The sequence below is a fragment of the Anser brachyrhynchus genome (genome assembly GCF_964034855.1).
Source record: "Anser brachyrhynchus genome assembly, chromosome: 5".
Taxonomy (NCBI): domain Eukaryota; kingdom Metazoa; phylum Chordata; class Aves; order Anseriformes; family Anatidae; genus Anser; species Anser brachyrhynchus.
In genome coordinates, this window is record NC_137699.1 from 7,023,105 (window position 1) to 7,047,741 (window position 24,637).

General features: G+C 42.0%; 1 protein-coding gene across 7 annotated transcripts in view; it reads right to left on the minus strand.

The window, feature by feature from the left end:
• Positions 1-24,637, minus strand: part of HIPK3 (homeodomain interacting protein kinase 3) — a 74,239-nt gene that overhangs the window by 38,406 nt on the left and 11,196 nt on the right. For 4 of the 7 annotated variants that reach the window (XM_080594737.1, XM_080594738.1, XM_080594734.1 and 1 more), the window contains one exon: positions 15,662-16,757. In XM_080594737.1, the coding sequence (XP_080450863.1) occupies positions 15,662-16,755 (1,094 nt within the window). In that variant the 5' untranslated portion in view covers positions 16,756-16,757. Of the gene's footprint in view, positions 1-15,661; positions 16,758-21,607; positions 22,975-24,637 lie in introns of all 7 variants that reach the window. The other 3 variants (XM_080594736.1, XM_080594735.1, XM_080594739.1) reach the window with 3 other exon arrangements.

Genomic DNA, 24,637 nt, shown 5'->3' on the forward strand with positions numbered 1-24,637 from the left:
GTGCCTTAAGGGCTTCAAGTGGCAGATGTTGTCTATAGCGTGCTCACTACGGGCCAGCAGGCAGAATCGGATTTACCACTATTCTCTGTACACCCACACAGTTCCAAGTTATGGAAGGATTCCCCAGCCACAGAACTAATTATGGTTTATATCAATAGGCCAGTATGGCAAGGAAAAAAAAAAAAAATGTGTTTTACAGGCACAAAGTATTCTTCCTTCAGAGAGGAACAGGAGGAACTTGAACTCCTAGGAATACCTAGTGATACTGATATCCCAGAATAGGCATCCGCTCCAGGTGCTTCAGTTAAAGGACGGTGCCTGGCAGAAATATGGGAAGAATCCCATCTAACAGGCCTTTAGATGTCAAGCCGGGTGTGCATTTTAGAACAAATCTGAGCCATTTCTCATTTTTCAGATACTTTCTGTTAGGCTCAAGTCCACAAAAGTTTGGTGCAAAAACTCAGAGCAGTGGATTGCTGTATTTAGAAGACCTTTGGGGCAACAGTGCAAAGGAAATTATTAAAACTAAACAACTCCATGATTCGGAAGTAACCCTGATAGCCTTAAACCAAAACGGTCACACATACTGCCTGCCTTTTGGATACAGGCAGTTCTTCCCCAGGAGTGCACACAGTGCCTTCCCTGCACTATCAGGGCGTGCAGTGCTGCATTTGTACACCAGCTTTAACCACAATGGACAAAGGAGCAAAGCAAGCGCTAGAGAATTTATAGTGGCATTACTTCTCGATAATTGAGCCTTAAGTACAAAGTTACATCTCTTAATAAAGGGAAGGTACTGCGCCATTCACTTTGTCCAGTCTCACCCTCAGGTTAAGATTTTGTTAAAGGGTCAGACTGGCAAGGATGCTTTTAACTTCTGTTTCTCCAGTCCAGTCTTCCTGGGGCTATAGGGTCCTTTGCTTGAAGTGCAGCCCTCTTCTTGTATACCTTTCCTCCTCATTTTCCACCTGCTCAGGTTGAAAAAAACTAATGTATTCCCTCATAATCTTCCCTTTCCTCTCTCACCTTATTGCTATCTTGGACTCTACAGTCCTATGAACACAGCTTTTTTTTTCCCCCCCTTCTAACTTCCCTGCCTTGCCTGCAGTTTTCTGCTCTTCTTGGAGCAGAATTGCCAACCGTGGGAAGTGAGCACTGAGCAACAAGCTGGAGAGAAAACTAAAAACACAGGCTATTACACACAAATTATTTCCACTTGAGAGGATGGAAAGCTTTTCACACATTTCTCTATACATCTTTCTGCTAAAGAACAGAATATGTTGTTATGCCTCAAAAATGTGAGCAAGCACATTGTCAAACACTGGACTCAATTATACTTTGCTGTTGCTATTTTTTCATATTCATACCACTTCTCTCTCCAGACAACAATGAAGTCCAGGTCTCCCATTTTGCGTTCTGTAGCATCTTCAAAAGGCAACACGCTGCTGATTTAGTTAGTCCAGAGCTGTGCACATGCTGACCAGCCAGGTGGCTACTGCAGAAAAGCAAAGATAACCACCAGCTTCTTCCTTTTTGCCTTACAGGAAGCACTAATTTACATCCTCCCTCTGCTCTGCAGCTGCTGTTCATACCGCCTGTAGTGGTACCTTCAGGACTCTAAACCAACTCTGACCAAAGATGAAAACACTTGGAAGGTTTTGGTTGTCTTGGGACAAATGCACACATTAAGAACTTTGGAGTCGGTTTATTTTTTCCACAAAGTTCTCCAAACATTCCCCACCAGATTAGATCAACCCAGCCATCACCTCATTTCCTACGGCAGGAGTTTGTTCCATTGTGGAACTGTGACTGCAGGCAACCAACTAAGCCCTCCTCCAACAAACTGATCACAGGTACATCTTCAGAACGGATGCCTTCTCTTGTCCTTGCGGCTCACCACTGGGAAGCTACAGATGCAGCATACGCAGAGAAACTTCACAGATGTATCTGTAACCACTCCCTAAAGATTAATGAACAAGTCAAAGAAAATATTCAAAGAATCTTTAGGAGGAATTACATTGACACAGTCTTGTGCAGAAGCAAAATTAAGCTATATCACTGAAATTTGAGAAGTGAAGAATGAATCCACTATGATGATCCCCATTAACTACTGCTAAGCTGCAGAATACTTGAACTTTTTGATTTGATAATACACATTACCACCCTGTGTACTGCCTTTCATTTGTTTTCACTTCAAACCCCACATCAGGTGCTTGACAAAACTCAGGTTTGTCACACAAAAAAAAGAGACCTCATTCTTAAGTCGCTGTGAAAAACATTTAAAAATATGTTTATAAAGTTCTGAAGCAAAGCTGAAGCAAAAGCACGGAAGCCAGAGGAAATGAGTCGTTGCATTTGATTTTATACACGCTCCAGATGCAAGTGGTGCAATTAACAAACAAAGACTCAGGTCACGCATGTGTGCAACTCACGGTGGGGCGTGTATAAAGAAAACACAAACGCACCAGCATAAACAGCAGCATTTCACATTATTCAAAAGCAACTAGAACTTAACACGCTAGCTTTACGAAACGGTGCTCTCGTTACGTAGTCACTGGCTTCCCAGAAGGAGTGCATCAGCCCAGCTCTCGGGCTTCCTCTGTGCCAGGCACCAGCACCCGGCTCCGCAGGGCAGGGCCGGACGCTCCCCGGGCAGCCCACAGGGCCGCAGGGCCCTGCCCTTGGCAGTGCTCACCTTCCCTGAAGGCTCATGGCGGCCCTGGCAATCCCGCACAAGCACCAACAAGGAAGGCACGGGGCTCTTGGGCAGGAGGGGGAACCGCCTAAACTACAAAGCAAGGTCTAAGGGGTCAGTTTTGGATGTGAGGGAGAGCAAGGGCTGAGGTTACTGCACTGCACTTGGTACTCCTAATTTGTACAGCACCACCTTCTGTGAAACGACCAAAATTGAAGCAGATGACTTATCTTGGGGGAGCATGACCCATATGCAACGGCTGATAACCAAGTCAGTGAACAGGTATTTCACTGGCCTCATTTCATACACGCCTGCAACAGCTGACCACCCTCACCCAAGCCAGATTCTCTAGGCACAACAAAGAAAATGCTGAAGTGTCAAAAAGCTACACAACAGGAAGCCATGTAAAGGCATGGCCTCCCCTCAACCCGGAGCACATCAGCATTAAATATCAGACCACGTTCTCAGGCTTATCATTCAATTTTACACTAGACACCTCTAGGTTGGAATGGAGGGAAGAGTCATTTGATAGTGTCTGTACACAGGCTAAGAACGATTCTGCAGATAAAAATGCAAAGGTAAAAAAAAAAAGTGTTCCTCATTTGTAAATGCTTAATAAATCACATCCAATGCAACCTGAGAACAGCCAGAAATGAAGTGCTAATTAGGTTTAGGCGATGCTGAAGTCATTATGTCAGGAACACAACCGCATGGCTACAGACCCACTTCCTTCAGCTACACAAGGTCCTGCTATGTTCCCACCACCCTGCGGAAGAGGGATTAAGAGAGCGCAATGGAGTACTCCAGGCACTAATGACACACTAATTCCTGCTTATCCTTTTATTTAACACACTACAGCGTTACAGTACCCCCGCTTCCTGCCTCCAGTTAAATATCCGAGAGTTTCCTAATTTTTTGGGGGGTGTGTTTTAAACCCGTGTAAATTAAAAACAACTGGGCCCTACGTTAAACACTACATTAAACAGGAAAATTAAACAGAACAAGATAACACGAGGGACATAAGTGGCATTGGCAATGCAAACACAGGACTGTATGTCAACGCAACAAAACTCAAACCGTTCAGCTACTAGTAAGGCAGATAGACCACTACAGAAACAGCAAGAAATAAACTTCATTATTGGCTAAACACTTGACTTTTGTTAGTGCCTCTCTCTTATAGAAATTAATCATCCAGACATAAACTTTAACTGCAGGACTTCCCTAGCAACTTTTCACGTACAGGAAAGCTTCTGCTTTAAGAACACTTTCTCAGGGGCAGTTGTTGAAATAATTCAAGACTAGATGAAAACCGAAGCACAGTAAGAAGTTACACTGCATAATCTACAAATTCTTTCCTCCCGCTTTAATTGCCAGGACTCTAACTACCCAAAATGCCAAGATCCTTGACTCCACTTTTAGCTACTGCTCCAGAGAGGTCACAAGCCCAAAACAGGTTGCATCTCCAGACAACACCATGCCCAGCATGACTGGTCTCACGATGGGAATATCCAAACACGTCAGCACACAGACTCTGTCCTGCAGTCCCCAGTCCCTGTGCTAACTGCAGAAGCAGAGGAGCAGCTGCAGAACTCTCCAGTCATGCTGTCCCTTGCTCGTATCAGCCAATACCAAATTTTTTCTTCACATAACCCTCTACAGAAGTCAAAGACCTATGCTACATCCTCTGTGTTTCCCTCTAGACCAGCCCAACCCCCACAAACCACAGCCACTGAACTGAACTCGGAAACTAGGCCAAGTAGAAGATGCAGAAGACATTGGCAGAGCGTCTGAGAAAACATCCTTACGGTGAGGGGGGAATGGGTGTCTGGAAATGCTGCAGAAAGTTTCAAGGTGTTGTAACACTTCTAACGAAACATGCACAGCCAAATAGCATACCTTATGTTAAGGCATACAAGTTGCATCTTGAGCTAAGACAGTACTGGATGAGAAGAAGTGAAAGATCAATTATCAAGAGTCAGAAAATTAAAAGCTAAAAAAGAAATTTAAATTACCAGGGTTCAAAAATGCCCTCAACACAATATACAGTGTTACCCGTGAGACGAATACTTTGGACATTAGACTTTTTCAGCAAGTACCATTAACTGCTACTAACAATTTGCAATCTACAGCATACGCTAACACTACAGCATACACTAACAGCTCAAACCAGCTTTAAAAGACATGAAGTCTTTAAAATTGATAATACTATAGTAATATTCAGTTTAAAACTCTTCAAATACATTACATCAATAATATAATTAGTAATATATTCAAATATATTATATAGCTTATGACAAAGCTTGTATGTAGTGTAAGCAGTTTTTCAAAGAAGTTATGAAATGCACACATCCAGAAGTTACCTGGGGAGTGTTTTAATAGAAGTGTAAGAAAAAAGAAAAATTAAAAAAACACTGTTCCAATTTTACTCCTAGAATCAGCTTTGGACAATTAAAAGCCACTTTAAATTCACTTTAGTTTTGAACCTGCAACATCAAAAAAGAGGAAGTTGAGTTGTGTGCTATTGGTGCATATGTGTGCAGACACACTGCATACTGATACTGCCATTAATGTAAAAGCTATTTTTCCAGGTCATCTGTATGCACTACACCTGAAACAAAGCATACTCGTAGGAAACATTTTATCACAAAATAGCTTATGTTTTAAACTACTTTGAACACTCACTATTGACCTACAGTTCTCAAAATTTTCCACATAAAACTTTCAAGATATTGCTTAAAGATCCTACTCCAGCGCAGTTGTGAATTAAGGGAACCAAGTAACGAGACAACATATTAGAAGAGTCTTCTCTGCTGTCCCGGGACAAGAGAAACATCCCTGGCATTTACAAAGGGGAAAAAAGGCAAGACCTACGTAGCCCTTAGACCGCAGAACCAAATTCCACGAACAGTTGATTTGCAGCACTGAGAAAGCTGCTTTCTGTGCAAGCATGTAACTTTGTTGGATAAATCTCAATTGCATACCAACAGCACAACTGGCAAACTGCTTTGTGTCAGAGCTTGAGGTAGTTTTTGATAAGCAAGGCCCAGCGAACCATACAACATGAGAAAAAGCGTGAGAAATCCTGAATTCCCTGGAGCTTCCAACAGAAGTTTAATAGAGACACGAGAAGAAGTTTAATTTGCCTGCTCTGAAGACGTACTGTGACGTTACTTCTCCCCTCAAAGAATGAGGCCTTCATAGCCAGGCCTCCTACAGAGCAGCCATGCAGATTACATAGTAATTTACAGAATAATCTGCTATCTATGTAAAATACCAGGTACCACGTTTCCAAATACACTATTTTTAATAGTTTATCCTTCAAGGTGATACTGTGCGCTTAGAAAGACATTTTGGTCATAATTCTGAATTTATCACTATGGTTAGTAAAGAAAGCTTAGACTTTTGGAAGCACAAGGAAATTAAGTGAGCCCTAACATGTTCCAATTTTGCTATCATTTCAAGACCTTCTCTATGAAGTATGGATGTGTTGGTTGCTAATACTTAATAATTTTGGAGTTGAGACACAGAAGACCCCACATGTGGCCCTACCCCTCCACACAACAATCTGGACAGCATCGTGTGGGGGGGAGAAAATGCTTCCAGGCAGCCATTTTCTGTGGGACTTGGGTTCCTTTTTGTGCTTCCCCACTTCTACTAACGAGCACGAGGGACAGAAGGCCATAGTACACATGAAGTACAAGTGACACTTGACATCTCCTGAAGGTAACCCCAGTTTCAAAGTTGACTTGCTTGAAAAATCTTGTCCAGGAAATGATTTGGGCTTGCTTCCCCTTGTGCCCCCAAAAATGCATTTCACTCGTTTAAAAGTATTCTACTACCAGCCCAAACAGAAACCCCTCCAAAACATCAGCTAATACTGTGGGATCGACGACCTTCCAACATACAGTAGAAATTTTTACAACACTCACATTTCAATTTATTTTCATATATAAATTTTAACTGTACCTAATTACATCCCCAATACTTATTTTTATGGCAGACATCTGCCAGTTTCCACTTCATGCTAGAAGTCACAGGAAGGTTTTTTCTTTTTGCTGGTTTGTTTTTTTAAAAATGATGATAGTATTTTACATGTCGGTTCAGACCAAAACCGGCCAAGTGTAAAATGTTTTAGGTGTGCCCCCCTTATCTATTTGCACTTGCTCAGCCTGCCTGACCTTCAGACCAACGGAGGCAGCCAGCTTTTGCACCTCTCGGCTGAGCCCCCAGCATGGTGCATCCTCCCAGCCCACAGGGATCCAGACAAGCAGATGCATGGCGGATAAAGCCTTCTGCTTTGACCCTTCACGTATGCTGAATGCCATGCTCCAAGGAAGAAGGTGGTCCTCACCCACAGAACGTCTCTCCTTCGGAGGAAAGGAAGTGTGCCAGATGGAAAAGATGAACCGACATTCTCTCAGTCACGTTGGCTTAGCTCTAGTACTGCCTGCTCTTACAACAGAAGCACAGCTCCGTATTTTCAAGACAGGCACAGCAGGATCAGCACAATGCAGTATTTACAAATACACCTTAATAGCTACTATTGATATTTTCTACAACTAAGATACCCAATATGCACCTGCATAAACATACACGATGAACAAGACTTTGTAGTTTATCAGTGCAGTGATAAAAAGACACTATAAGTAAAGCTGTTTTAATGTGTGAAAAATAAAAGCTGCTTCCCAAAACTTCACCCATGTCAAGCTTAAGTCTATCATTTAACCCCCGCAAACCGAAATACAGCAAGAGCAAAGAGCTCTTTCTGCTTTAAGATTATAAAGGAATTTCCCTTCTCTTCAAACAGTAGCAGCCTAAACGCCAGGAGAACTGTCATCTGAACTCTGATTTAGGCTGCTGCTCCTACCATCACTATTCATTCAAAACCTGGGCTGGAATTACTTGAATCTCCATCAGATACACGGTGCCTTTTAATGCTTCATGTCCTAAGCATGCCTGCTCCTGCTTATGTTAGTCAGAAAATCTCTAGCTCAGAAAAATGACAGCTTGAAAGCTGGCCGCTATTTCATCCACTCCCATCCGCATGATACTCCTCTGGTTCTTCAGAGAGGATTAAAGCAGTTGTAAATTTGCAGCAACCCTGCCATTCTTTTCCACAGCACGAAAAACAAAAACCTCTGAAAACAAGAAAAACCTATTATTGTTTTCTGCTTCTAATAACAGAGAGTAGTAAGGTATCAGGGACTACAGTATGTTGACTAGAAAATATTAAGAGAATTGAAACTGTATTTATTAGCAAATAGACATATATAGTTTGGGTGAGCTAAGATTGTCAGTCCTTTTCATGGTTCAGGTTGGGTCCTGGCAATCAGGAAATGGAAGTTCAAAATAGGAAGTCAATTAAACAATTAATGAACACTGCAAAGAGTGCAAACAATCTCACCAGATCAGCAAAGCCATTTGTTTGCAGATACGAGCTACAGAAGTTTATCTTGACATTAAATTCTATCTGCTCAGAAAAGAAAACAAAGCAGCAATCACAGCCTTCCAACTTTACAGGGTGAAAACTGGTTAGGAGTGCCTCAAATCACTCATAAAAGCAAATCCGTGCATTATCACGTTATCGGGACTCTTTTCTCATATATATTACTGACAGTAACCATGCTCACAAGTATAGCAGCTGACTTTGAACATGCTGACCTTGAGCAGGCAAATGACCTTAGCAGCATGTACTTCTGGCTTATTTCATTGCAACGGCGAGGCAGCCTCACCATCTATAGTAGTCTAGAGTCTCTGGCCACCACCCCTGACTATTTTAAGATATCCCAATACACTTCAGTGATGCACAGTTCAAAGTGATAGAATAACATCTGCTAGCATATTTAAGTGCAAGTTGTTTACAGAGGAATTTTTAGCTTGTTCTTGTACTTGGCTTCCCTGACAGAAAACTCCATTTATTAAGAGTTTTACTTCCTATATACACATCTACTTTTTTTTTTTTTTTGAGCAAGAATTTTAGGTATTGTGAAAGGAGAAAAACAAGACATCCCACTCTAGATAAAGCTTATTTAGAAACTTCAAGTATGTGACAACAATGGGTGGACTTGAAAGGCAGTTACTTCCTGAGATGTCAATTTTGCATGACTTCTTCCCTGGATAAAGAAAACCTATATTAAGATACATGTTTATTTGCATGCCAGGTTTTAAATTGATACTTTATACCTGTAAACTGTGGGCTGATCTCATGTTAGGAAAAGATAATCAACAACTGCTGCAATGGATTAATGTGTTACTACTGCTTCATAATTGCCCATTATAACTACAACCCTAACCACAAAAGGAAAAAACACTCTCAGAAGGTATTGTCAACCTACACCATCTGGAGTAACTGCAGTGACACAGAGCACATCTAATCAAGTTACAAAGCCCAGTGAGAAAACAAGCCTGGCCAGGAGTATACAGCCACTTTTTTTTTTCCTAGCTTTAAAGGGTGTGTATAATAAAGAGGGAAAACAACAGATCAAATCAATTTCACAACAATTTGAAAAAAAAACATCAGTTGTTTGTGCTCTGTTCTGAAACCAAATATGAAGGTGACAAGTTATAAATAAAAGCAGTCCAAGTGCACTAGTCTCCAAGCATGCACGTAGCCCTTACCGTACTCCAGCTCACAGACAGTAATTAAGCCACACAACTCAGCTGGTTTATTCTTTTCCCCAAATCCTTTAAAAGGGAAGAGACTGCATTGGATTCAATCGCTCTTGCCAACTGCAGAAACGAATGGGTGAGTGAAAGCTACCATGGCAGACGAAGCATTTATGTTAAGGGGTGAAGGAGAGGTGGTCTTGACAAACTGGGAGTAAGGAGGGTCTAGAGGGCTGTTTTCCATACCAGCAGCATCAGGACCACAGTACGCAACAAATACCACTTTTTCCTTTCTCTCTCATTCTTCATGGGAGAGCAGTTTAAAAGGAGGAGATGGAGAAAAGACTGTTGCCATCCAACAGGAATACATCCAGCAGTGATTTTTCCATCTCTCTGAGCTCTGCTGCAACACTAGTGACATTTGGCATTTTGTCTGGAACAACTCTGTTGATTAGCAACTACCCTCAGTTGGAAGGCAGGAGGAAGGATATCACTGACTGATTCAGGAATGAGTGGACTCCACTTACTGCTTTACTCCTTTGCTTTTCCTTGTGGGCACATTGCTGAATTAACTACGATCGTATGTTACTGCTGTCACCACCCAAGGAGAAAAACAACTCGAAGCTCTGAGCATTCCTTTATAGTCAAACACCTTCCAGTGTGCGAGCATCACCCGAGTACTCCCTGAGCCTACCACAGCTTCAGCTCGGCCCCCATTTTACAGAGATCAATTATATTGCTTCCCATCCACTTCATTTTCCCAATCAATTTGGCAATGCTAAATAGCAGTTTGAGTATGGATCTCTGGATACCAGGAATAGCAAAGAAAACAAAAACAAATAAATCAACATAAAGGTGATCTCTGGAGGAAAAAAAAAAAAAAAGGCAGGCAATAGCTCCTCCCAACCAACGGCAAGTGCTGGAAATCACAAGGCTGTGCCTACACAAACACTGATATAACGCTGCCGCTACAGACTCTCCCTTAGCAAGCTGTGTTGAGCATACACTACAAATACTGAGTTGCGCTTTACAAACTTGGTGTTGCAGTCAAGTAAAAAGTGGGAGAAGAAAGAGGCTTTATTATTACCGAACTCCACTACGTAAATGCCATTAGATGGAACTGTGCATCCTTTAAATAAAATTTTACTTGCTTTGAAAAACGGCTAAATGTTACAGACAACAGTGATAAGCAGAATGAATCTCCTGTCATTTGGGCATCAGCTAGTGAAGAGAACAGAGCTCCTGGACACTGGTGTTGCACACAGCTGGTTCAAAAAGGGGCAAATTCTACCCAAGTTCCAACACGAGTTTCTCTGCAAAAAAAAAAAAATCCTGGAAGGAGCACCACATGAAAGGAGAGGTCTGCAGCGAAACCAGACCCAAAAAGACCTGTCGCAACACAGAACGCCGAGAAGGCCACGCACAGGCTCTTCTCATGACACTGGAAACTTTGCTGAAGAAAAGTAAGCTCCTTGAAGCAAGTCAGCGCAGCTACCTCGACGATTTTGTACCACCCAACTCAGTGGAGGTTACTGCTCTGTGCATCTAACACTCTGAAGCCTCTCTTCTCACTGTCTTCTCCCAAAATACATACAACCTTACGAGAGAGACGAAGAAAAGGAAAATGACTCCCAGAGCATATGAACATTATGCCTTAGAAAAATCTTCCACCTCACCAGAGAAGCATGAGACAAGAGAGTCAGAAATAAGAGCTATCTGTTGATTCCCCTCCTTCCCAACCCACACTGGGCAACAAAGGGCAAAAAGCAGCTTTTAATGCTGGATGTAACGCTCCTGTTTGCTCGGTTTAGGGCACAGGTGACCCAGAGCAACATACTTATCATGCTATTTCCATATATGACAAAAGCTTGATCATCTACATTGTATATAAAAGCAACTTTTTTCTTTACAAAATGTATACACTGCTTAGTTACTTACCTACTTAGATCACTCACAAAAGGTCAGCAATCTTAACGCGTGAGACCAGCAGCAAAGAAAAGACCTTGAATACCAGTCCCCTCTAGCCCACGACTATTAAAATCCAGGCCAGCATAAAAACAGCATGTAAGCACAGTCACTGACTTTCAGATAAACAATATTTGGAATAACATTTCATCTTTGAAACAAAAAAGAAAGTCATGACTTACGATAGTGCCTTGCAGTTAAGTGCTTACTCACATCAATACTCTGTCTTTGCAGGTGAATAATCTCGTTTCTGGCAATAATTTTCAAAGATTAGTTAAAAACAAGTAAAAATATACTTTTTGACATTTCATTATTTTCTTACTTTCTCTTTGCTTGGGAAAACTGAATCCACCAGGAAAACATCAAACAGCTATTACTCAATGCAGTTTGTCACTGCTCTTCTGCTCGGCTACACTGTTTTCAAATCCAAGTAGCACCACTTTGCCTGATCTCTCCTCATACCGAACTACAGTACGATTTTCAGTAATCATCAGTGTCACCTCTTCGTCTGCTATAGACCAAGGTAAGGTGAAACTTAGGACAATCCATTGTCCACTCACCTGCTTGTATTACATTTCCTGCCTTAAGTCCTAGTATTGCATTATTACTTAGTTTTCCAATTTATTACTTGCATCCTCTTACAGACCTAAAATACTGCGCTACCATTCAAAATAAATACGGTTAACAGAAGATTTTGTTGCCTTCTCCGTTCTTGCAATAATTCATTCATGACAGTCTCATACATACACAGGAAAAAAACACGGTGATGAGATACAAAAAAATGTTTTCTCTTTGTTCACTTCTGCAAAACTTCTTTACGTGTTTCTCTTGAGCATTTGATAAACACTTCTACAGACTAGGGTGGACATATGCCTTCAGCAAAGTGCTGAATCTCACTGCAAACTACAGCTCTCATTTTTGAAAATGGCCATGGCATAAGTAACCCACAAACTCTACCAAGTTAACACTGCTTCCAGAAACGACAGCTCCCTCTCCCTACAGCACCCTCCTCCTTGTGCTGGCACAAGTGCCTGGGCAGATGTGGGTGAACAGAAGGTGGGAAGCTGCAGTGGTTGATGTAACCCTCTGAACAGTTTTGCTCCTCTGCCTGGTTCCCCAGCAAATCCACGGCACAGCAGAGTTCAAAGTAGGCACCCCCACAGAGGGGAATACAGGCCTGCTTCCTTTGCAAATTATACACACTACATTTAAAGGCATTTTGTTCCATCCTTCCCTAAGACTGCAGATCCTAAAACAGTTGTTTAAAGGCAAAACACAACCCTTCTGCCTCATACCTTTTTCTTGAACATCTTGAGCTTGGCAGAGTGCTTTTGCACATCAGAATAGGTCAAGTTTCACATTACACTTACATTTATATGGATATTTCCTAGATAGTGCGCTGTTCCTGTCACTTGGTGAATCAAAATCTCACGCACTGTCACCTCTGAACAGATAGGGATCTCCACTGGTAAAAACTACGGGTAAAGCTCATAATACACATGAAGGTTAACATGCTCTGAAGACTTTATACAAGAATACAGATGCGATCATATCTAAGACAGACAGTTGCTGTAGGGAACAAGCATTTTTAAAAAGTTGTTCCAATCTGAGCTGTAATTGAATTAATTTAGTTTGAAGCTTTAAAGAGCAAGAAAACTTTCATTTAATTGGATTTGTAAGTGACCTAAACAAACACATAGCACCACTGAAGAAAATGAGAGAAGATTTCAGTAAGTCTCAATTGCCGCTCGCTTTTTTTTAAAGGGTTTGTTTCAACATGTCATAGTCAAACAAGTCAAACCTGCACTATCACTCCCACCCTCTAATACAAAAACATTTAAGTACAGATATATTTCAAGAAGTAGCTCCTTTGTTGATTGACAAGTGGCGAAATTGCTTGCAAAATAAATTCTACTTCGATACCATTTATTGTCTGAAGGTCCTCCTCATTCCTTGTTAGAGCATTTCTCTTCAAACCTCCTTGACATCACTTATTTTGAGCACTTTTGGAGTCAACTCCCTAATTTCTGACATTATTTACACTGGTCAGGTACTTCTAAGCAATAAAGAGAAGTTTGAGAAACTGCATGCCAAGCTACGCAAAGTTAATTAGAGCCACTCAACCAGCAGAGAGCCATGCATCCACAATGAAATCCAATGGGCTAAAAACCTTTTCAGAAGTAAACTTTTTGCTGGAGGAAAAAAAGTAAAATCAAACGTATATCCATTTCAAAATTTTCTTAACCAATATTTACCTCAAATACAATATCAGAACTATTACAATAAGTAGACCCCAATCTACAAGGAAACTTGTCAGACTCTGTTCTTTTTGAAAGTCCTTTCTATTTTCAAAAAATACCAATTTAAATGCTACCTTACAGAAGGTCTGTAAAACTACGTAGGATAAAAAAAATATGATCTTTACTGAACAGTCTGAATATTTACAATGCACTTTAGTGCCACATAGTAACTGGGGAATTTTAGGTGCACATGTTGTATCCCTCTATACGAATATCATTCGACCTTTTCATGAGCTAAATCCCATGTGAAGTTCTTACACGGAGCCAAGACAAGCATATACATCCACCAGTTTTATTCTTGGTAACCCCAAAAACGTTATTTTTGAGTGCACATGCACAAACCCTACTTAGTCGCACTTCAGCGCACATAATGTAATGCAAGTATCCAAACTACGCAAGAGATGCTAAGGAGCCTCACATTGATTGCACAGAGACCTGTGCAACTCTGTACATGTCAAAATCCTAGAGAATAGGTGCTAAGAAGCATAAACCCCCAAAAAATAACAGCTAAAATTTGTACGTGGGCCACTGAATAGGCATAACAATGCTATGTCTGAGTCATGTAAAGTAGAAAAAACAAGTCTGAAACTAGACAGTACCAAATGAAGTATGACAATAGGACCACCCAGCCTGGTTGCCTACAGCCTCTCCCTTTGTCAGTTCTTGGGCAGGGGGGAAGGAGACAGAAACAGCAATAGCTCACAGTAATCTGCAATTGCGTCAATAAATAAAAAAGCCAAAATATGTACAGAAGTATTCTCATACTTCCATGTGAGAATTCTCACACGCACTTCGAGTAGCTGCTGAATTATGAATTTGTACACAACAGCTGATGTTAAGACATTTCCACTTGTACATAACCTCACAGAACTCATGCTGCCTTTTCAGGACTTGCTTTATTTCCAGGCTCCATAAAATATGTGCATCTTGAATGGCGGTACAGCTCTTACACTAAAAGGAATTCTCAAGTTACTTCATTTCTTATTTCTCATGTGCAGGTTTCTGTATAACGTGGGTATGCATCAGTCAACACGACTTCCCAATTTAGTCAACTTTGTATGCTTTTGCAAACCTTAACTGCAGTTTGCAATTACTAATAAGGAAATGCAGGTGATTAATTAGAATATTTTATATGAGGACAGTACATGAAACGTTCTTGTTTACAAGCTATGGTCAAAAAACAGATTCTTCTGGCATGAACTCCAATCACCATAGTTTCATCATGCCCAGAACTGTATTGCACAAGTTTTCACTTCCAACATGAATAGCTGTAACATATTTAAAATTGTCTTTAGATTACTCATTGTCCTAGGTTACTAGCTTTTTCCTGAATTTGCAGAGACAGGCAATACACAGGATATACAGCTGCCAACAATGCAAAGCAGAACTGAAAAAGGTGTTCTATGAAGACAAGCTCAGCTTTTAAAGAAAACAGAAGCACTTCAGATGTTAAATATTAATGGCTTTTAAATGTTTCACCAATTGGATGTCTATACAAGGAAAGGATTAAAAAAATCAGAACCATACATCCATTTTGAGTCCAATGTAGAATGCAACCATTTATCAAAATCACTTTAAATGCCCATCTGGTATCACCTGAAACATTTAAGTATACTGTCACTCACTAACTCCAGGAGTTCACTGAAGTCCACAGCTGCTGAAGGCACTCAATTAGAATTGAGTTTATAAGAACTAGGCAAAATATTTACAAGTACGAGAGAAAAACAGAGGAGTTTACATCATCTTTGGCAACGGTACATAAAATATGGTGTTTTTAGTACACTGTCCAGCTGCTTACAGAAAAAAAACTCTTATTAAGGCAGGAAAGGCATGCTAATCAAGCAAGCAAACACTATTTTTTTCTAACATACTTCTAGAAAAAAAATTAACATTATGAAAATATTCAAAGCAAATATTCATGTTCAAAATAGTAACCAACCACTTAATCTTAGTATGTCCTAGATTCTTAAATGGTCCTTGTGTTTTCCAAATTACTCTTAGTTATCTGGAGGAGTAATTATTTAAACCATTAACATTAATATACAAAAAAAAAAAAACTTTTCCATTAAAAGTTAAAAAAGTAAAAGACACCTACCTATAATACCGAGATTGTAAATAGGTTGAACAAATAGTCTTTGATACATGGCTGGCAGACCCAAAATCTATTACTTTAACCCGGTAAGGCTGCCGAACAGGATCCACCAACATAATGTTCTCTGGTTTGAGGTCAGCATGGATTAAACCAAGACTTTTTAGTTTTTTCAGTGCAGTGGCCACCTGTTGCAGAATAGGCCGTATTACTTTCAATTGAAGAGGGCTGAATTTGTTTTGTTTCAGGAAGTCATATAAATTCTGTTCCAACATCTCAAAAACCAGACAAGTATGGTTACGATGCTGAAAGCATTCATAGGCTCTCACAAAATTGAATTCATCGGCATTTTCAGTACTTAGTCTTGCTAATATGCTCACTTCTATTTGTCCTTGGCGTGCATATGAAGGATGATTCTTCAAGATTTTGATTGCCACGATCTCATTTGTCCCCCTTTTCCAGCACTTCACCACTTGTCCAAAGGTCCCTCGCCCAAGGAAGTCAAGAACCTCGTAAGTATTTTTCACAGAACACAATACCTCATGCTGTACTAGCTGGTAGTCTCCATCTCCACTTGTACCACCTTGTTTTGAAGTTGCAGCAGTAGTCACAACTGTCACTGGGTTTCCTACATTGGTTTGCAACATCGCAGGCAATATGGACAGTTCATCAACAATCTGCATCGTGTTGTTCTGATTATCCAGCTCTTCACTCTTACGCTTCAATCCACATCGCTGGGGTCCTTCCAGTATATCTAATCTGCTTCCTTGAGTCCCAGTCGGAGGTGCCTCTATCTGAGCTCGCTGCGCCCGCGCTGCTAATGCTTTTGTAGCACCTGCAATATTTTTTAAAGCAACAGCATTTGACTGCAACAAAAAGTTCTGTCCTCGAGGTCTGTCAAATGGGTTTTTAGTCTGAAAGAAAGTACTAACCCTGTGGGGAGAAATTCCAAAGTTTTTACCATTCACATAGATTTGCGGGTAGGCTCTTTCGTGGTACACACAACTGCTTGGTTCTAGTTTGAGTTTCTTCACACTACAAAAGGCACTTGACTGGGTTTGATAAACGTATGGTGGATAGACCAAGACTTGTGAGGCCATACCTACAGAGGGAGAGAAAAAGAAAAAGCAGGTAAGGATTCTGCATTCACATTTCCAAAGTTCACAGCAGTTTCCCCATTAAAAAAAAAAAAAAGGACAAGTATTTGCTAAACTACATCGCTTGAATTTTGTATTTAGTTTCTTACAGCAAAAAGCAAGCTCATCATGCCTGACCAGTGCGGTGTCTTTAGCACACAGACTGCAGCAGCAGCAGATTACATTAGTAAATGTTTTCAGCAACTGCACAGGGCAGAAGAGAGATAAGTCTGCAACAGGCCAGCGCCAGTGATTTTTGATGTGGAAGAACCAGCTTTGTGCCATAAGAACTCTGCTTTCATTTAAAAGCCTCCAGCATTTCTATGTATGAATATACCACAGCCTTCAACAACTTAAGCTAAAAAAAAAAAAAAAATTTTACTTATAAATAGCAATGTAAAAATAATGCAATGGGCCCTATTTGCAAGCTGAGCCTACCCACTGTCCTACCCCTTTGTCACAAGTACCATCAGGCTTGTAAGAGCAAACAGACAAACAGCACAACGCTCCAGGAATTTCACTGCCATGAAAGTGACAGTGCAGGACAGGGCCCAAAATACCTTGTGTGCACGTGTTCACATAAATGATTGTCACTTTCTGGATAAATTAAGATGCACAGTATTAGTCCATTCATGAAATGCAGGTACTTGAAGTCGTAAACCTGCCCATTACAGAAGTTTGCGTATCGGTGGCACAGTCGCAGGGGGGAGAGACACCAATTCCCACCTCACCCACGTCAGACTTGGAAATTAAATATTAACCACATTCTTTCAGATATGCTGACTTTGTGAGTTGGACCCATGCATGTGTTTGTGTATTTCTGCCAATACAATTGCTTCCTTGCTGCAAGAGAAGTGAAAGTTAAAATAAAAGCGGATAATTTTGACTTGGGAAGTCACAGTAAGGTTGAGATCCAAATTTCCGTCCGATCGACTTTTCTCTCCTTGAGGCCTTCACATTTTCAAAAGGCTACGCCTCTACAGCTTTCCAGAAAGAGCCATCACGCCTCTGAAATCAGGAATAAAAACCTGCTTTGTCCAACACAAGGTACTTTGCCAGGCCTGGCCATGGCAGCCACATCTCTCTCCCCACCCTCCGCGCAGCCTGTGCGACAGCGCAGGGCTCATCCTGCTGCCTCCCAGAGCTCAGGGCCAGCGCTGTGCAAAGCCTCCAGGGTCGTGCCCCACGATGCAGCTTCCCTTCCCAAACCACGAGCTGAGTGTGCTAGCAGAACACTGGATGGAAAAGGGAAATGACAGCAGTGCCTTGCCTGCATATACAATGAGGAATCCCAACTCCACCTTAAAATGCAGAGACAGAATAGCTCTCAGATACCAAACCTTCCAGCTCTTCCAACCCTGCTGCGTGCCACTCCAGATCTGTCAAACACCATCTTAAACCTTCGTGTCATGTAATGCTAAACACCAAGGAAAAGGCACTGACTCACAATCTCAAAACATAGACAAACATTCTCCAAATTCTTGAATCCTCTCTTAAATAACATGCCCCATTAAAAAGCGCCTAGCTGTGTTTAAATTTAAAAATACTTCCGAGTACCCCTCACATAGCTTTAATAAGGACAGTTTTTATTCCATCAAACATAACATAAACTCATGCATAGATTCCAGTATGTTTGGACCTACATTAACAAATAACGGAGGAGGAGAAAAAAAAAAAAAAAAAAAAACTTTCTTGCCCTGAATTTCTCTTGATATTGTTGCTGAAATGATTTAGGATTCTGTGTTATCCCCCAAAAAAAGTACTTAAACTGGTTGAAGCTAACAGTACAACTGTACTGAAGGTAAGGCTTACGACAGATGGAGTTTATATTTAATTACTAGCAAAAAGAGAAGGTTTCCTATTATCAGCTTACAACACCAAAATAGGAGCACTTCAGCTGAGTGAGTTTGCCTGAGGCCTGCTCTAGCACAACAACGCTGCCTTGCCAACACGCAAAAACAAGAGAGATTCAGAATATGTAAGTTATTGCACACGGGTGTACCACCTCCCTTAGGGAGCCATCTCCAGGTAATCACCTTTGTCATAGCGAAAAGAGGAACACACACAACAGCACATCAGCACACAGGTTTCTGTACTAACCCGAGTAGGTAAGTGACAGTAATCCAGGGAAAGGAATTAGGGGACAAAATACATTCTTTCTCAATTTCGAAAACTGTCTCAATAGCTTTTGTCATGGGGTGAGATTTTGAAACAAATGGGTTCATTTCTCTCCTATGGAGCGCTTCACAGAAGTTAATGAATCAAAACATATTTAGACAATACCGCATACAACTATTAATTCAAAACAGGGTAGTAAATCACCAAGCAACAAAGGAGTACTTCACTGATTTAATCTGAAATGAAGCTTTACTTACAAGAGAAAACAAAACCCAGCAAGTCTCAATGATACAGTGGTTTTAGAGCTTGGTTTTCTATTTCTTTTCCTATGCCTACGCTAGCCTTTTTTAGTGGAGCTCAGAAGCACACTTCCGAAGCCCATCTCCCAGCTGTCCCTGCTCACCCCACTTTGGTTCGCAGCACAGAGCAGTGCGCTTTGGGGTTCTCACTGCAAACGCTACTCAATAAAAATGCAGAATGCTTGCTGAAGTCAAAAAAAAAATCACATTGAAATTGAGTCTGAGCTTGATACTTCATTGAAACCCCTGTAATTCAGCACAAGATACTGAAATTTTGACTTAGCTCAGGAAACTTTAGGGGAAAAAAAGCTTACATCTAAGTACAAAGCAAGAGTTGAACCTTCAAGCTAGCGCAGGTGAATTGGCTGTTCTGCCAAGCTCGCTCCCCAAACGCGCGCTGCCCCTTGCTTTCCCGTTCCAGGAGCCCAGGGGCTCTGCCCCACTTGTGCTGGTTCCAGAAGAAGAAAGCAAGAAGGCTCAAGTTTCGGGTGAGCGCAGCGTGTTTCTGACTCGCGGAGCGTGCTGCGGTGCCCAGCGCTTCTGGGGGCGGCTGCCAAAGCGGGGGGCGAGGAATCCAGGCAGCTCCTCTGGGGCGAAGCAGCGATAAGCTTGCAACGCCGACCGCCGCCAGCGGTTCTGCTCCCAGATAAGAAGTGTTTATTGAGCTATTATGAGCACATTTTAGCGATTCAGGAAAGAAAAAACAGTTAAGCACTGAATAAAGCAGATGGCATACCCTGGGAGAACAATCTTTGGCGCAATCATGACAGACTCAACTCTAAAAGTCAAATTTCACTCCAGAAAAGTAAAAAACGGTCTTGAGTTCTTGAATGAACATACTATCTATTGCCTTCCCACAAACACTTCTCCCTTACTCCCACTATCTTACTTTAAAAAAAAAAAAAAAAGGAAAGAAGAACAAAAAAAGCAAAAATCACACTCCAAGATGCATTTTCATTTGGAAACGCTACAACATCTTCACATAACCACAGAACAAGACAATTGTGCGGGTGTTCCCGTGAATCAGGCACATAAAAAACCCTGCAGCATCCTATACCTGAGGAGCTCTGCTCTACACTCACAGGCGTCGCTCAGAAGGTGTTTCAGACACAAGTGCTCCCTGTACTAACCTGTATGTAATGAAATAGAGCAGGACAGCACGGAACTACCTAGTACAACTGCTACTGGAGGTCTTCACCTTGAGAAGCTAAGTTTATTAATAGAATGAGTTTTCCCCCCACCCAGATGAAAACCCAGGCACAGACCCAGTCAGCGGAGCTGTACAACAAGTCTGAAAGGGAAAAATACCATCACACCCCTTCCTGTAACAGGACTGCCACATTCATGTGGGTTTATTGATTTTTTTAATATATATTTTGGGAGATTTGCCTTACAATATAATCTGACAGCTACACTGCGAAGAATAAAAGACTACTGTGTTGCAGCGTTGGGTATTCATGATTTTTCTGAAGAGGTCTGCTGGTTAAAGAAAGCAGTATATTGCACATTTTCACCTACCACAGAGTGGATTCTCCCTCGGCTGGCCCCGTCACAAATCATTTCACTGAGCTTATACATCTTTCTGCACATTTCTTATCAAGACTGCTCCTGCTTCCGCATACAAACTGCAGCTTGTCAGGCTACATCTGTATTAACAAGTGGAGCAGCACAACAGGAGAAGGATCTGTAGAGCAAGGCAGCTGGTGCCGAAGGAGATAAAATCATCCTGTGCTCATTTTGGGGAGTTTACACTCTGGAGCAGCTGGAGCGCATCTCCCAGTTAAATTTCACTTAAAACCAAGCCCAAATGTGTGCACAAGACCACTGCAGGATGCACGGCAGAGTAAACAAAACCAGCGGAAAAGTCACTGAAGAGCACAATCCCCACGCAAAGCACCAGAGGCAGGTTTGACTGGTTGAGTAGCTTCAGACTTGATTTCCATTGCCACTAGACTTGGAGAGGTCTGTCCGTTCCCCCTGGCATTTTTAGAGGCCAGCCCTCCTTCCCCAAGCGCAGGATGATCTCTGCAAGTTCATCCCAGCGCACCCAGTGGCACCTACGGGCTGCAGTCAGCTCTGGCGCCCTCCGTCTCGGAGCAAAGCAAGTAGGATTTGGCTGCATGTGGCAGACACGGCTGCTGAACAGAGCAAAAGAAAGCCTGCCTCAAGGCATCTACCAATTATTATGTCTAGATAATAATTTTGATCAGTTTTAAGACTGTTCGTACTTCAGAAGCTTCTTCAGAAGCAGATTTCATTAAGCGACGAAAAGAAACATTTCCACAACGTATTGAAATACCAAATACATTTCAAATTTTAAGTTCAGATAAATTCGTTATTTATTTAATGAAAGAAATGCATTTTCCCAAAGAAATGGTAACAAACAGAAGGCACTTTACCGTTTGCCCCTTCCAGTCAAACTTCTCTCCACACGACCAAGCCGTGAGCCCACGCAGCCATTACCCTACGACGCACACCGACGTTGCTCCTTTCCACCCAACTGACCAGCGCTCTTCACTAGATTCTTAAAACTATTTCCCCGGCCTTCTCAAGCAGTCCTAGACAAATCCATAAACATGACAAGTTTGGCAGACTGTAACAGCCTTGAGAAGCACAGGCTGTTCCAGGCTTGAAAACCATTAATAATTAACTTCAAAATGACATTTCCTCCTGATAGAGTAAGAGGGGGAAGGGGAGAAGAGCAAGGAGAGTTGGTACAAGCACTGCACTACAGCTGAGGAAGAACTGCCACACCATAGCTTTAATGCTCCTGTAAAAGAACAGGTGCCTTTTAAATGCCGGGAGAGCTGCAAGCCCGAAGCTCTGCTGCCCGGGTAGAAGCTCCCCCAGCAAAGCCTGGCCCGTGGCAACAATCTACTACTACAGTTACAATTTAACTACAGAAAACTCCTTTTCTGGCTTCTTTCTAGTCGAGTGAGTGAGAATTGCAGCTGACTTACTGGTGAGAGGCACAAAGCAGCTGGGCAACTGGCAGGATTTTCTGAAAGTTCAGTAGCTTCCAGCAAATGCAAGACGTCAGCAGCAGCACTTCCAAAGTGCTTTATTCATGCACCCCTTTAAAAGCACTGAAAGGTAACTAACAAGAATTTTTCCCAGGGGAAAAAAAAAAAAAAAAAATCACTTTTTGTATAAGGTGCCCATCAACTTTGGAAGTTATTTAGTAAATGCAGAACTGAGTTGGTTGCCCTCTCTTTCCACACCAGAAGAAACCTTGGTACTGGAAGCAGTAGCATCTTTGTGTTATTGTTTGTCTTGGCTCCAGAGCAGAACAAGCTGTACTGACGTGGGCACTTTCATACCAGCGCCCTGTTCATACCACCAGCCTCTCTTACTGCAACTGCACTATTTGTAACAAAGCCCTGGCACTTGAGATAGCTTGGAATGTAAAAAGGAAAACACACCTGCAGCAAGAGTTGAGAGATACAAGCCCAGGGAATCCCGGCTACCCCGCGCCCATTCCTGCAAAGTCTCTGAACCACAGCACGCAGGGAGCGCGGCGGAGCAGAAAGCAGCGAGCAGCTTACAGCAAAGACCTACCGTAGGAATGGGTTTCCTCACGCAGCCCCGGAGGCGAGGCCGAACAAGAACCACATTGCTCGGAGGGGCCGAGAGGCACACACACAGCTTGCGAGGGGCAAGGGGACGGCGGGACAGCGGCAGCCTCGCAGCACTGCCCGATGTCAGGCACGGAGCTAGCTCCCCATGGCTAGCAGATCCCCAGACGATTTAGACAGACAGGTAGGGTCTGCGATTAAAGCACATCTATTAGCGACAGGAGCTCTCAGAGCTTAGGCATTTTTACCCATTAGATGCCAGCAGCGCTCTGAAGCTGAGCCGGTGCCATCCTTCGCCTCGCGCCCAACGCAACGGTGCACGGAGCGGTGCGGGAGGCTGGGGAAGGACGGGCAGCCAGCCGTGAAGTGACCCAGCTCCACGGCTGTAAGAGATAAAGTTACGGCCAGCTCCAGAAGAGTGTTACAAGGCTCATTTGGCAACATCTGAGAGCTCTTATAAGACACAGTATTGATACCAGACATGGTACTCAAATTGCACTGCTACGGTCTTCAAAATTCTTTTTTTTTTTTCCTCCACATAGCACAGAGTTTACTAGCAGTGCCTTTACAGTTCAAGCAAAATATAATAACCAGGTTGACTGAACAGCCTGTCTGGGGTAAAAAAACTTCAGGACTCAGGAAGACCCAGAGAGATGTGTGTGACTGGAGCAACTGCGGGCTCAGTCCAGAAGAACACTTGCATTGTTTATTAAAAAACCCTCAATGATGGAAAATGCAAGTTTGTTCAAGTGTGATACAAACGAGTCACAGCACCGTTGTCTCGATAGTCGGAAGCAGAACTAACACCATATATTTAATGCAGATGTATTTTACATAAAGTATCCGAGTGAACTCGTGACTCAGTGCTGCCCTTTGTACCAGCACGGAGACTGAAGAATACAATCGCTATATTCATAATTTCCACAAATATGAACAGCTAAATCTTGTGATTCCAGTATGACTGCAGTCACAGTTAAAAAGACAAATGGAACAATACTTAAAGCATTTCTTTTTCTGCAAGGCAAGAAGCTGTTATGCAACTGGAAAGAAAATTAAAGTTGTATCTGCCACCAGCTCTGAATTAGACCACGCTCCCTACATCAGAATGTGCCATCGTCAACACAAACGGCACACTGCAGCTCGCCTGGGTTTCGCCAGCCTAATCTCTTCTTTTAAAAGAAGACTAATTCTTTCTGACCTTGGAAATACTAGACCCACTGAAATAAAAGTCCCTAAACCCCATGCCTCCAGGTTCTGCGCGCAGGTACAGTGCTGCAGGACACGCTCAAACCACTGCTGTTGCCTGGCCCTCTCCATGCAGGGAGCGGGACCAAAAGACTTCTGCCACCTTACTTGAAGTAGAAATAAAATCGATAGAAGAGTTAGCTCAAACTACCTGTTGGTAAAAACAGCACCTGGAATACTGTTTTTTTTGTTTCTTAAAGCTACCTAAACAAATATGTATGCCACTTTTCCTTCTCAACTCCAGGCATTCTATTTTGATTTCACTGCTTAATTTCACATCCTTCATCTGTTCTTGTTATGATCAGAAGTGGATCAATCCAGTTAAAAAATAGATTTAGAAATTTCATTTTAGAATAGCTCTAGATAACATCAAATGCAGCTCCTCCAGGACTATAAACCTGTATGGCTATTTTCTTCATTGGTATTTCAGCTTTGTTCCTAGACCTCCTAAAACTAGGTATGGAAAACAGAACGGCTAATATACCAGAACATCTGTATGCCCATGACAGAGTCCCATATGTATAAACTTGATTCTTCATTAACCTTTTTGAACTATTCAAGGTGGAGGAGGTTTTTTCACAACTATCTTTCATCCTCTCTTATTGGAAA